This window comes from Solanum lycopersicum, chromosome 8, assembly GCF_036512215.1.
Source record: "Solanum lycopersicum chromosome 8, SLM_r2.1".
Taxonomy (NCBI): domain Eukaryota; kingdom Viridiplantae; phylum Streptophyta; class Magnoliopsida; order Solanales; family Solanaceae; genus Solanum; species Solanum lycopersicum.
The window spans coordinates 64,938,795-64,953,514 of NC_090807.1; the positions used below are offsets into that span (position 1 = coordinate 64,938,795).

The window sequence follows — 14,720 nt, forward strand, 5'->3', positions numbered from 1 at the left end:
TTATTTTTTATGAGATTATTTTTCTCATACCAAACAACACCTAAAACACAAAATGAGAAATTTAGAATAAACTAATTCTGAATATGAAATAATGTCACTCTTTTTAGATAAGTTGGGAACAAGTACATCACATAATTAATGGTTACCAAACCATTAGCACACGAATGTACCACATATAAAGACAAATAAACTAATGTATATAATTTGTTACACTTCATATCTCCAGCTATATACAAGTTGTTTATTTGTCGCTAAACATCACTACTTAATTAGTGTAAATCTTATCATAAGCAATTACCTTTCGAGGAATCTACCTTTGAGTTATCACAAAGATTTATAGCCACATAGATAAGTTAAAAAGTAATTTAGACAATAAATTTTAATAGTCTTTATTTTTAATTTAAATTTTGTATTAAATTAAATAATATCATATAAATTAAAACGAAGAGATCAGTAATAAATAAGAATTGTTGGATATCCGTAATATATTCCGCAATGTTTAATAAAGACAAAATTGTGTGGAAATGACTGAAGATTCCAGATTGGCTTGCATGGTATTGGCAAGACAAGTTGTCGTAATGAAGTTGCTTAATAGGACATCCATAATTAAAAAAAGTTTAAGATTAAGATTCATAATCTATCTGGGTTTGGGTAAATGAAGACAAGGATGACTAGCTTAATAATTAATCATATTACTAATCACAACTTAGTTAACAAACACGTCCAACACACATGCAACTTCCTAGCTAATTAATTACATCTTCGTCATCACATAGAATAAAGAATCTTATTTTCTACTAATCTACTATGTTAAATAGTATAATTAATGATCAATTGGTCCTATTATATTCTCAATTTACTGATTGTAGTATATAAATATAGAGATATTTTAATAAAAGACTTTTATACTAAAGAAGTTCCACAAGTATCAATTAATATTTATTATGTCCTCGGATATATATCTCATTTTCACCTCATCGCCTTAGCCTCCGTCGTTCATTATAGGCACAATACATGGTCTTTAACTTAATTTCAAATTTTAACTTTGACTTCCAACTTTCATAATGCACAAATAAACACTTTATCTATCCAACTTTTAAATAAATAAATGAGTCTTTACATGTCACAATACACGTAGAACACCATGTAGGATTTAAAATGACATGTAGGACATGTGTGTCTATTTGTTCAACTTTATACAAATTTAAGTATCTATTTGTGCACATCCACAGTTGAAGGACATAAATGTGATTTGAAGCCAAATTAAATGACACATTTATGTATTATACCTTCATTATATTTAACTAGATTATGTAAAATATAAGCTTAAGGTTATACTTTTTGCTTATATACTTTAACCCCACTTCCAATTACAATTAATTTTACCACACATCCCACAATTTATACTAAAATAATAAAACTAAATAATTCTAAAACTAAATACTCACTCACTTTATTTATATCAATTTTTTTCTATCTTAAAAATGATATATTTTTCATATGATTAATAATTTAATTTTAATGAATATATTTTATTATAGCAATATACACCACAAAATGTGATTTTTTTTCCTTTCATAATCGATATTCAAAGAAAAATCTTATCATATTTACACCAAATCAATATAATTTTTATTATTATATTATTAATAAAGAAAAATATATATTAATTAATTATAATTAAATAAAATAAATTATAAATTTAAATATATATTTGGAGTAAACACCATTGATTACTTCTCATCGCGTGTGCCGACCATTTCCCTTATTTGATTTGCTACAACTGACTCTCATAAAAGCAGCTTTTCACACTTCTAAAAGGAAAAAAAAAACTCATTCTTCATTTAAAACATTACAAAAATCTCTCTATAATAACATAACCAGTTAACAATTCACGTTTTCATAGCAAGAACCTAAATCTTCTTCTATTTTTTCGTAATTTTTACTAATTTTGAGTTATGAAGAAATTGCTAGTAAGAGTTTTACTTCATCGGAGAAGAAAAGGAAGAATTTTCAGCAGAGCGATTTCAAACCTCTGTAAATTGGGACATTTTCTAAAACAGAGTACAAATAGACTCTGTTTTGGGAGACCCAATGCGGGTTACATCCGGGTCGGGCAAGAACCAATTGCTTCGAAGCAGGTGAGTGTACCGAAGGGGCATTTGGCTGTGTACGTGGGTGAGAAGAAAGATGACACGTGTAGAGTAATGGTGCCTGTGATTTACTTTAATCATCCTCTGTTTGCTGAATTGTTGAAGGAAGCAGAGATGGTTTATGGGTATAATCATTCGGGTGGGATCCAAATACCGTGTCGGGTATCCGAATTTGAGAACGTTAAATCAAGAATCGCCGCCATGGGTGGTGGTGGAAACAGCCGTGGAGAGCGGAGCTGGAAGGGCAAGTAGTGATTTAGTTTATGTTTACATGCTCTGAAACTTGAAAGGAATTATTTGTACAATTTTTTGTTTTTAACTTTTTAGCCCAATTCTCAAATGCTTCTAGTTTTTCGGATTAAGTTAATAGTCAAAATCACATCTGAATTATCACGCTCTTGTAGTGAATTTCACGTTTTAATTAAGTCCCATTATTTTTTTCTTTTAATCAAAACACATTTAGTTGAGTTGGTCTACATACTTATAGAGAGTGAAATACAATAGAGTTAACTTTGATATTGAATTAATCTACACATATTTATAATTGCGTGGAACAATATTTGATTGAAATATTCTAGGGAAATCTCCTCTCATAAATAGTAATTTGATAGCAACCAATGCTACCATACACAATTCTCTTTCCTTATTTTGTAATGATTCTTAAAAGCTTTTTCGCTGATATATATATTTTAAAATACATAGATTGGTGAACACTTTTAAGCAAATTCATTGGTTGATCAGGCCCACTTTTGAGTGGCAGAGTTGCAAGGTTACTTAATTCTGTTTGGCTTACTTTGAAATCTTCCATGTTATTGGTCAGCATTGACTTTGTATTGGGATTTGAGCTAATTGAACAGGCAATAGTGTGCATATTAAAATTCGTTTACATGTTTAATTCAAACTCGATACTAATGGCATAATTGACCAAAATCATCGTGACGTGTCACCTTCATCTGTATCGTCGTTATAAATTATTATCCAAAGTATTTATGTTTAATCATAACTTGGATTCAGGCCATCTCGAACCCATCACATGGGCTTTATCATGGATAGATTATTAGCCTACATTATACACAATATGTTGTTCCTTGTGATTAAGCTTATGAACTTGATTCTGCTACACTTAATTGTAATAAGGATAAAAAGTTATGATATGATTGTAAGGGTACAATTTTAATTATTCTTTTTAGTTAAGTCTATCAAGTAGACGTCATATCGGATCATGACTTCAATCTGACCTATTTTGATTCATCACCCGAGCCTTGTCATCTATGTTATCCAATATTAACACTTATATATTTGATTTTGAAGGTGAAAATGGCAATGTGATATAGTGCTAAGGACATCTGCATCTGAACCTAATTTCTTTAACAACAATTAAAAATGCAAAAAAAGGGGGGAATATATTCATTTAGATTGCAACTTCTCAGTATTGTAATTTATAACAAACTATGAGCTATGTTTGTTAAATATAAACGATAATAAAATAATTACTATTATTTAAATGATGTGTTGAGTTAAATATCGAATTTGTAGATCGCTGCACGACGGTGACAAGATAAGGTGCCAAATTTCATGCAGCAGACTCCCCACTGTGTATTGTTGTTTTGTGTGCTCCGGCAATTTGTCGTAATGAAGTTGCTTCACACAGGATATCAATTAATGTGTTTTCTGTAAGACTAATTAATCATATAATAGTCCTTCTAGGTTTTTGATAAATTAAATTGAAACAACGGGATAAAGAATCACAATTTAGTGAACAAATACGGCACAAAATGTAACTTTTTAAGTGCAAGATTAAATGCTTATCGTGGGTTCGACACTCATATCAATGACATAACACGCTGTCACCTCATAGAGCTGCAGATATTAAAATTTTGTAAGATTCTATAAGACGTATTCAATACAAATTGGGACTTCAGAAGGTGTCTAATTAGAGTTCTTGAAGGTTACTCAATCCTAAATCCTAGTTTATATCTATATAAACGGTACTAAAATTCTTAAAATGCATCTCAAACGGCCCTCTAATCAGGATAAATCTTAGGAGAATAGAAACTTTATTTATAATTGTAATTTATTTTTTGTCACTTTAAATTTTATGACAAACGCGAACAATAATACCATTTTTAAAAAAATAATAATAAAAAAGGGCAACTTTCACATATAGCAAACAAAAAATTCATATTTGTATGCTATAACAAACTTTGCATAATTGCGCTCCATAGCAAACATAAAATCGTATAATTTGCTATACATATACAATTGTATAATTCGCTGGCCTAAATCGTATAATTCGCTGGCCTATTTCGCTGCAATTGTATAATTTGTTTTGCATACAGTTGAATCGAATTAAAATGTCTGTATATTGCATAATTATAAGTGTATAGCAAGAAGATATATGTTTTTCTCGTTTTATACAAAAACAGAAACACAATATATACACTTCTGTTGTATAAAGCTAGAGAAAATTGTATTTCACTGCAATTGTATAATTCGTTAGCCTTTTTCTCTGCAATACTTGAAGTAAAATGTTTGTAAATTGTATAATTAAGTGTATAACACGAAGATATACATTTTTGCATGTGTATATACAATTTTCTCTCGCTTTATACAAAACAGAAACATAATTATACACTTCTGTGTATAAAGCGAGAGAGGCGAGCGAGATTTTTGGGAGAGAGACGCTGGCAAATTTTAGCTAATGTTTGCTATGGAGCACAATTAAATCAAACCCTAGCTATTCCATTTAATTTAGGTTATTAGTTTGCTATTATATATAATTTTCCCAAAAAAACATGTATCTTCAAATTTTTATCCACTCTTTATCTATAGATATTTAAATTGTACTAGTAACATTTAACCAGTGTACTATATTCACAACAAAAGGTTAGGCAAAAATGGTGACACAACATTCACTTGCAATAAGTGTACCTCTTTAGATGTCCTATTTGTTGGCTTTTTATGCAATTATTAGTTGGATGTGTAAAGTCTCACGTTTCATTTTCCTAAGGTAGTTACTATATATTTTCATTCATCATCAATTCAGTTACTGCCAATCTATTTCATATTTGTGTCCAAAAGGGTTTGTTCCATTTTGATCTCATCGCACACCAAAGCACAATTTCTTTTTCTTTTTCTTTATTTTAAACTTTTATTTTATAAATTTCAAATAAAGGAAAAAAAATTAAAAACATGATGAAGCACCTGCTAAATATGTGTGAACAAGGTTATTTACACAATTATTTTTCTAAAAAAAAATTATTTATATGATGTTATACTCGCAATGGTAAGGGATAATCTCTTGGGGAAAAAATGTATCATTTTGCCCTAAAATGAATAATATCACATTATGTTTATAATATTTTTAATGTGACAATTGATATCAAAAGTCAGAACTAATGATTCGATGTGATGAAAGGAAATGATAGAGTGATGAGTAGGGCCTAACTTAGAGCAATTACTCGTCTACAAACTATTTTGCTATATTTACCCTAAAACTTTAAAGATATTCACTCAAACACGCGCAAAAAAAAAAGGGACTAAGATTCGAATAGGGTATACTATTTTTGTCGATGTTAGTGAAACATAGTTCATCTCCAAATAGCCTACAAATGACGATGAATTATGTGAAACTTCGTTTGATATGAAGCTTTTGAAAGAAAATTTGTACGAACTCGATCCAAAAAGCACATGCTACAAATAATGTTTTCTTGGGTTGTTTTTGTCCAAAAAATAAAATGAAATAAACATATTATCTTAATTTTTCTTGTAGATTGGTGGCCATGTGGTGACCAATTTGTAATTCTCCCATCTATGATCAATCTTGATTGGGAGGTTCAAATCTTTTATGGTCCAAACTCCAGCATTCCATGTGTATTACCAACCCAATAATTATTTTTGGTACATTTTTATGCCTTTTTTTTTTCTTATAACAATAAATTAATTATACAGATGCTCAATTTTTAAAATTTATATACAAATATTTTGGTTGGCAAAAATTTCGAGCAACTGCATACATTCTTCTGGATCCTATGTATCTTCCCCATTAATGCTATTATTGAACAAGATTTTGTCACTTGAAAATTGCATTAATTTGTTCAATACAATTCTTAATTTTATGAATATATATGTAATAATGCCTTCATTAAAAAAAAAAAAAGTCTAGCACCATTATTTGAAAAGTCAACAATGGTTTTAAATATAACATTACGAAATACTTTGAACAGTGAAAATGGTAATTTGCAATTTTTTCTTTTTTTAAAAAAATCACCGTTGAAATCAAATACACTTAGATTTTTTTATTAAGATTATTTTGGGATCGATTTTTATGTTATGACGTATGATTTAATAACAACATTTTCTATAGTTGCAGTAGAAATTCAAATATACAGACATTATCCAAAAAAATATTTTAAAAAAAGTATGGTAGATTGACCTTCTTTTTTCCAACAATATATCGTGATTCGGTTATTAGAGTGTGCAAGATCCATATAAACAACTTATGATGGATCATAGATCAAATGTTATTTTTCAGTATTGTTACAAGGGAATGGGTCAAAAATATTCTTAAAGTATGTGTAAGGAACAAAAATATTCTCAATTTATAGTTTGGACAAAAAAAATGTTCTTACCGTTAATATTTTGATTCAAAAATGTCCTTGCAATCAATATTTTAATTTAGAAATACCCCTATAGTAACTAAATGGGTCAAAAGTTTATATGTTGACCATGTATTGACGGAACGAACATTTTTTAACCAAACTACATATCTATGTGTTGACAGGGGCGGACCCACATGGTGTCTGCCGGGTGCTCGAACACCCATTAACTTCGTTACGAAATATATTTTGATAGGTATTTGTATAAAATTAACCTAGAGCACCCAATGAATAAATCATATAGTTGGCCCAATGCTTCTAGAATGGGTACTTAAGACTTTTTTAATGTTATTGTACCAAGGTTCGAATCTCATTGTTAACACATATTTTTTACAGTTTCACTTCAGAGCACCCACAACCTTAAAATTCTAGATCCGCCGCTATGTGTTGACCCTATAAATTTCGAACATCGAGTTTTATGCCTCTTAAGTTTGAATAGTTTTTTACTCATTTGGTAGATACTTTCTTGTAATGTTATTTACATCAAATCAATACAATTTATTGCAATTGAATGATTTGATATAGTAAAATATATATTAATCAATTGTGATTAAGTAAATAGTATTGTATTTTAAGATATTACACATATTACATTAATTAATTTGACATAAAAATCCGCAGAATAACCTTAGGTTAACAGTGGCTCAATGCACACTCTTCATTGAAAAATTATGAGATATCAAAAGGTTTAATATTAATATTATGAGTCAATATGTTTAACGCACTACTCATATACCATCAATTTTTTCATACATATTTTGTTAAATTTCTAAATACGTCACTAATCATAAATAAATTGCGGAGATAGCTACCCCGTTTGAGTCCTTTATTTAAACGTAACGTTTTAGTGGTTTCTCCACATTTTTGGAGGAAAACAAAAGGATTTCTTTTCTTAGTTGCGCATCGTTTACTCGAATTAATTTTTCTTTTAAAGGAAACTTAGTGGTTATTGCTGCAAAAGCCATATAAAGTCAAACCCTTTTAAAAAAACTATTCAAAGTATTGAATTATAATTTTATTTTAGGGAAAATAATTAATTAGTTCCAATATTTTTATTGTTAATGCCCTTACGTGGCGGGAGTTTATGTATAAACGAATCCCACTAACATTCTTTATTTTTCAAAATAAGTGGGCTAAATAAAATTGCTACTTTCACGGAGATCTCATTTATAAAATTAAGAAAAATAACATAAAAAATGTTGGAAAACATTAATATTTTTTTGTAAACAACCAAATTAAACACCTTTAAAAATAAACTAAGTAAGGTTGAAAAAAAATAATTGACTTTAAAAAATGTTTCAAGTTAATACTTAAAAAATAATTATCGAGAAATTACCTTATCATTAACATTTGAGTTTCAAATGTGTAAAGAAAAAAAAGTATTTTTTTCCGAAAAGATGCAATTTGAGGATACATTTTTATATTTAGGAGTTGTGAGATTTTTGATAATACTCATTTTTCATCATTTAAATCAGCTATCATTAATTATAATCATTTCGTATATTCAAATGACGATATATTAAAATTATCATTTTATTTGTTATTTCTTTAAGAATATGACAAGTCAATACTGAATAAGCAAAAATAAACGAAGAATATATAACCTAACAAGTTCTTCTTGAATTGTTTTTTTTTTTTAAAAAAAAAATCTTTGTCCAAAGGGGCCCTTAATTACTGGCCCCTCAAACCTCATACAGCCGCGAAGCATCACAACGACTAATCAGCTGACCACTCTTCTTCTCTGTCTCTCTTTTTATTTCTCTCCATAAATATATCTCAAATTCCAACAATTCTCATCGTGTGTGCCGACCATTTCTTCCTCCCATACACTCCATCTCTCAAATATATATAAGCAGAGTGATACATTTGTTCCTCCATATTTGACTTGTCACAGCTCTCTTAAATCAAGAACCAAATCCCCCTTCAAAAGGTGGCATTTACCACTTCTTGAAGTACTCTGTTACTAACCCATTGTCAAAAAAGGTGTTTCTTTTTTCTCTTTTCAACATTTTAAGCTATGAAGAAAAACAGAGGTTTTAGAATCGGGCGGAGATTGGTGAGAGTTTTCAGCTGGTTGATTCACCGGAGAAGAAATGGAAACAAGCGGCTGAGTTGTGCAAGCAGAGCAATTTCAAAGCTCTGTAAATTGGGGGTTTTGCTGAAACAGAGAGCTAAAGGACTCTGTTTTGGGAAACCCAATTCGGGTTACGTTCGGGTCGGGCAAGAACCGATTGATCTGAAGCAGGTGAGTGTACCAAAGGGACACTTGGCTGTATACGTGGGTGAGAAGGAGGATGACACGTGTAGAATTGTGGTGCCTGTGATATACTTTAATCATCCTCTGTTTGCTGAATTGTTGAGGGAGGCAGAGATGGTTTATGAGTATAATTATCCGGGTCGGATCCAAATACCATGTCGGATATCCGAATTTGAGAACGTTAAATCAAGAATCGCCGCCACGGGCGGTGGTGGTGGAGAGCTGAGGTGGAGACAGAGTTACCGATGAGTTGTGGCTGAGTCAGCATTGGAGAAAATTGTAATGTGCAAATAGCATAACCCTCCTTCACAGGCCCTGTGTTGGGGAGGTTTAGTTTATGTTAGTTTTTTTATATTTTTTTTAAAAAAAAGACGGATCGATGCATTAAACTTTTGATACGTTTCGCAAAATGTCAAATGTTGTGGGTGTGAAGGATTTCTTTGTACAATTTTTTTGTTAACCTTCTAGATCAATTCTCAAATAAATGTAGATTTTTTTGTAAATATTTAGATGTTCTTTGAATCTATTCTAGTTATATTCTCTTAAAATATCACAAAGCAATATGATTTACAAATAAAAGTTTTGGATAAGCCATCGTAAATTGCATCTTCACAAATGTTTATTTTATCGAGATCTCTCTCAAAGATATAATATCTAGATCGTAGGTGAAATATTTCACATCGTGATTCGTACACAATAAATTAACTAAGAAAACCTCTCTAGAATCACATCAAATTGATTAATCAATAAAGAGACATGTACTTAATGAATGATCCCAGCGAGTGTTTAGGGTTTGGTTAATTAGGACTGAAAAGAGTCTCTTTAATGTTCTTTTTTTTTCTTTATCAGAGGGGTACCACTTTGCTATCATTGTGAGTGAATTTTCTGTGTTAATAGTTTTCGTACCACAAAAAACTACATGAAGAGATCGAACAATTAAAAAAGTATATATTATATCACATGTGCGTAGGGAAGGGATTAATATGGCCATCCACTTCTAAGGGAATAAATTATAAGAATCTTCCTTCAAATAAATGAATATCAGACCATATCCCTACGAATCAGATATTCATTTAGGAGTTGAGAATATTTAATTAGAGTAGTTAGTTGATGCTTTTCCATGTTTAAAACTATAGACAATTCCCACATTTGATGTTGATTTTAATTATTCTTGGAGGCCACCAAACTAATGTGTGTGTGTTCCAAATTGTTATATGTAATACCAAAATCAACCACAAGTACATATGGTGATGTGCATCTGATGGCTTAAACACTGAATTTATTGATATAAAAGATCGAACCGTACCATTAACACGCCTAGCGTTCATACACCACTTACTCTGTCAAAAACAATAAATAGGTATAGCATATATATATCACATGACAGGGAAGTTCTCTTATAATGAATGGTCCAAGAAAAAGAAATCAGCTTCATTAGAAGAATTGTCAAGTTGAATTTCATAAATTTGATTTTTTGATTGTTTAAAGTAGATAGCTAAAAAAAATCCTTTAAAATTTTTTTTTCCCACACTACTTAAAATTAGATTTGAACTAAATCAATTAACGATGTTCACGATGACCATAACATTATAATATGACTACCATTAAAGACTATTGTGCAGTGGTTGGTGTACATACATAATACGTTACTCGAAAGGAAGAGCATATAGGGACCCAAATTATTATCTAGGCAATTCTTGTTCAGTGTACATCAAGCGCTAAAGCCTCTGTTTGCAGTGGTATACTCCTCTAAACTATGTCCATTGCAAGCAGCCATAAAAGCATCCTCCATAGCATCGCTTGAGATACCATTGTTGCAAATGTTTGCAAATGCTCTCATGTGTTTCATGCCATATTGCGTTAGCGATCCGCAATGTGCCTCGAAAAGGCGAACCTAGTGAAGAAAAAACAGTATCAGCTCATGTTATGCACGTCATAACTTTTGACAACCATTTACTAAACAGTAAAAACGCAGGTTCGTGGATTACAGTTGATTTTAGGCATTCCCAATCATCCACAAGAGGTAGACCTGGTTTTCGGACACAGCTGAGAACAGAACCACCCTTTATTGGACCAAAAAGAAAGACACCAACTGCATCTATGCTACCATCAAGATGTTGCCTATGCAGCATTGTCTCAGTTATCTCTTTTCGAAGCTTGGCCTTTTCGAGTGAATTGTCTTCCAGCTTCTTATACTGTATAGACCAAGAAACATGTACAAAGACCAAATCAAAATGATATAACACCAAGCAGAACTATAAACGGGTGCTAATGTATCTCTAAATTGGGGCGGGGGACTCTAAACTCAAAAAATATCCCATAGGTGAATCCGTAACTTCCAAATTCCAATTCAAGCGCTAGTTCAATAAAAAGTATTGGCTACATCTTATAATCTGGATGTACATAAAAGGATCAGGGAATAACTGAGCTACCATAAAAAAGAATGCTTCCACTTCAAGAACGGTCATCGGATAAAACAAAACATAAATGTAAAAACTATAGTCGCTAGACAAACGTTGTACCACCTCATATGACCAACCAAACATTTCAACGATGAATTTTAATTCCTCTCCTACTCAAATGTGTAGTGAAATTACTCAATTACTATACATAGATATTCAAAACTTACTCTTTCCCATAAGAAGAGAAGATCAGCATCCCTCTGGTTGACAACCTCCAATCGTGCAAAATCAATCTTGTTCGCCGGAAGATTCACGGTGGCAGGGTCAAATCCTTGGTACAAATAAACTTTCTCAGGCTTGATTTCTTTGCTTCCATATTCCATAACATGAGATCCAGCATTATAGTTGTTTGAGTTGGAAGTTCTTTCCTTCACCTACAAGACAATATAGCATTCACATCCAACGATCATGACGACTCAGAAACTATGTTGCCCAGACTCTTCAATAATACCACCAGATGCGTCTCGTATCCTCCAAAAATAGTGCATTTTTGGAGGATCTGAAACGGGTGAGACACACATTTGAAAAGTTCGAGCAACATAGCTCACAAGAATGTATTAGATGCCAAATAGAAGTCTTGGTTCATTCACCTTCTCATACTGCTGTTTTATTGTTTCCTTCTTCAGGTTATGAGACTCGCTGAAAACAAGTTAAACATTGACTAATCATCAGCAAATTGGTTTTATAATTATAAATTCCCAAATAATACTACTCACCAATAGAGCAATCATTTACTTTTACATTACCTGTCCTCCATCCATGCAACACTATACAAGTCCCCCAAACATGTGATATATTCTGATGGAGGTGGAGGATCCATTCCTGGGCAATACGTTCCCCAACTACTTTCTTCAGCGTTTGAGGCTGTCGTCACATAAATGTTCAAGTTTTCAGGCATTAAACCCTCGAAGACACTACCACTCTCACAAGCTTCAATATACAGGACCTGCATAAAGCACAACATACTAAATAATTCTGATAGGAAATGGAACTATCAAGTTCATATATATGTAAAATAATATTGCAGTTTTTACCATCTCTTTGTACGTCCTAGCTGCGTATTTTTTTTTCAAGACCTCAATTAAATCTTTGCCATAAAGGTAAGGCATGTTGGGCATCCCTGAAACAAAGATAAACCAAAATGTGTTCCGATTGATTGTTAATAGCTGCAGTTCAAATATAATTTTTCTTTGTCAAATAGTATAAATCAGATACAAGCGGTGGGATTACGAACTCACCAAGCACCCCTGGACCACCATGATCGGAGTAATACAAAAATATCCTGTCATTCGGTCCACTATTGACGACCTTCCCACTTCCACCTTTCACGGCACTTTTATCACCAAGTAGTACAGCATACAAGTTTGCTGCAGTGACGTGCTCACCGGTATAGTCCTACCATAATCATCTTATCAAATGTGAGACTACTGATGGCTAAAAGAAAGAAATGAATAACGTACCCTTCCAAATTAATCAATTCCGCGAAATAATGCAGAAGTACAAGAACCAAGCTTCATATTTTTCTAAAATAGTTCAGCAACTATCTTGTGTTTCCACATTTCAATTTGTTCAATTCCGCGAAATAATGCAGAAGTACAAGAACCAAGCTTCATATTTTTCTAAAATAGTTCAGCAACTATCTTGTGTTTCCACATTTCAATTTGTTCCTATCACGTACCAAGATAAGCTTCGTAATCTGATCAGCTTTGATTAAGAAACTCAAAACATAGATTAAGTACATACTAACCAATTTGATTTCGTAAGAGTCTAAAAAGAGTCTGAATTCACCAACTAGACTGGTACCGATTAAAGAATCTCATTACTGTATCATATAGGGAAGAAAAAAACGAGTTCCCCGATGGTTCGTGGATTCATACTCCCAAATAAAAGTTTCATAACTACATTTAAAGATGGTGTGCCTCTATTTTCTAATTTGAGGTTCAACATCTTACTAAAAAAACTAGAGGCACACCATCTTTAAATGGAGAAATGAAATGTTATGACTAACCACATATGCTACGACATGACAGAAGATCTTACATTTGAAAGCTGTCAAACTACATTCAGGAGTTTGGTTAAAATTAAGAGTGTGTACACAATGCACAAAAGGAAACAACAATAAGATATAAAATTTGGTTATTACCTTGGGCACACCGGCGTAGACATCACTACCATTTGGATGATTGATTATGACTCCAGGTCTTGGATTCAACTCGCTCTTGGCGATGTCATCGTACATGAATACTACTATGTTCTCATCATTCAATCCTCCTCTTTTCAAGATTTGGTAAGCATGACATACATCTGCCTGCATTCACCCCATTTAACTTCAAACCACTTAGCAGAATGTATAAATCGAAAGAATAGCTAAATCCCTCAACTTGTTTAGTAATGGCATCAGCAAATCTCTATCTAACCAAATACATGTACCAATTCCTAACTTGCACTAAACAAGTGGAGTTTGCTATATGTATCATCAATTCAGCTAAAATATAAGCCCTTCAACATGCACTACAAACAAGAAAACTGTGAATTACAGGGATTACTATGAAAATATCCCTGGAAAATCCTCACATAATTCACACTGTTTTTATATAATGATGCGTACAAATAGACACTTAACACTATCATAAAGCTAAACATCAAAAATACCAAAATAGTGTCCAGAAAGTTAATCCAAACTAGAGCAGATACAACAAATTCATTATTTTGTAAATACTAATGCCAATTTTCTTACAATCACAATAGTGATAACACACTTACAGAATGAAAATTGCCACACTTTAGGTCTCAAAATTAGTACTAATTTTTTTCTAGTGTAGAATCTGCATGTTCATGGTCATTTATTACCTGATGCCGATAATTTCCATACCCATTTGAACCAGCCACAAGAACCGCCCACCGCACGCCGCCACCGCCTTCCTCCGTTTCATCATCATCATCACGATCTACCGGCGACCGTATCAAGGGGTCCCAGAAGCGGTGGGGCCTACCTAACCTTCTACTATCAATTTTTGGCTCAATAGAAATAGCCCCCACCATAACTAACAACATCAAGGTTACACATACTGTAAAATTACAAGACCCCATCATCAAAACAATTAAAAAAAACACTCAAATTTTGATTGAAATGAAGGTGAAGAAACAGAGGAGCTGAGAATTAGTGAAGTGTTGGGTTTTTGTTATGTAT

The 14,720-nt window shown here is 32.0% G+C and overlaps 2 protein-coding genes across 2 annotated transcripts; one reads left to right on the forward strand and one right to left on the reverse strand.

Annotated features, from left to right (window-relative positions):
* The first annotated feature begins 8,828 nt into the window (after positions 1 to 8,828).
* Positions 8,829 to 9,317, forward strand: LOC101246270 (auxin-responsive protein SAUR36). Its single transcript, XM_004245686.5, has one exon. It carries the CDS (start codon positions 8,829 to 8,831, stop codon positions 9,315 to 9,317), a length of 489 nt encoding a protein of 162 aa, XP_004245734.1.
* Positions 9,318 to 10,620: 1,303 nt separating this feature from the next.
* Positions 10,621 to 14,688, reverse strand: VPE4 (vacuolar processing enzyme VPE4). Its single transcript, NM_001353770.1, is given in 9 exon segments — positions 10,621 to 10,962; positions 11,057 to 11,263; positions 11,698 to 11,904; positions 12,121 to 12,169; positions 12,277 to 12,476; positions 12,565 to 12,650; positions 12,769 to 12,925; positions 13,674 to 13,838; positions 14,381 to 14,688. Coding segments are annotated over 9 exon segments (1,497 nt in total). The 5' UTR covers positions 14,624 to 14,688; the 3' UTR covers positions 10,621 to 10,779.
* Positions 14,689 to 14,720: the final 32 nt, after the last annotated feature.

What these genes read in the sequence shown, in the direction of transcription:
- LOC101246270 (XM_004245686.5), top strand. Translation starts at nt 8,829, where the DNA reads ATGAAGAAAAACAGAGGTTTTAGAATCGGGCGGAGATTGGTGAGAGTT.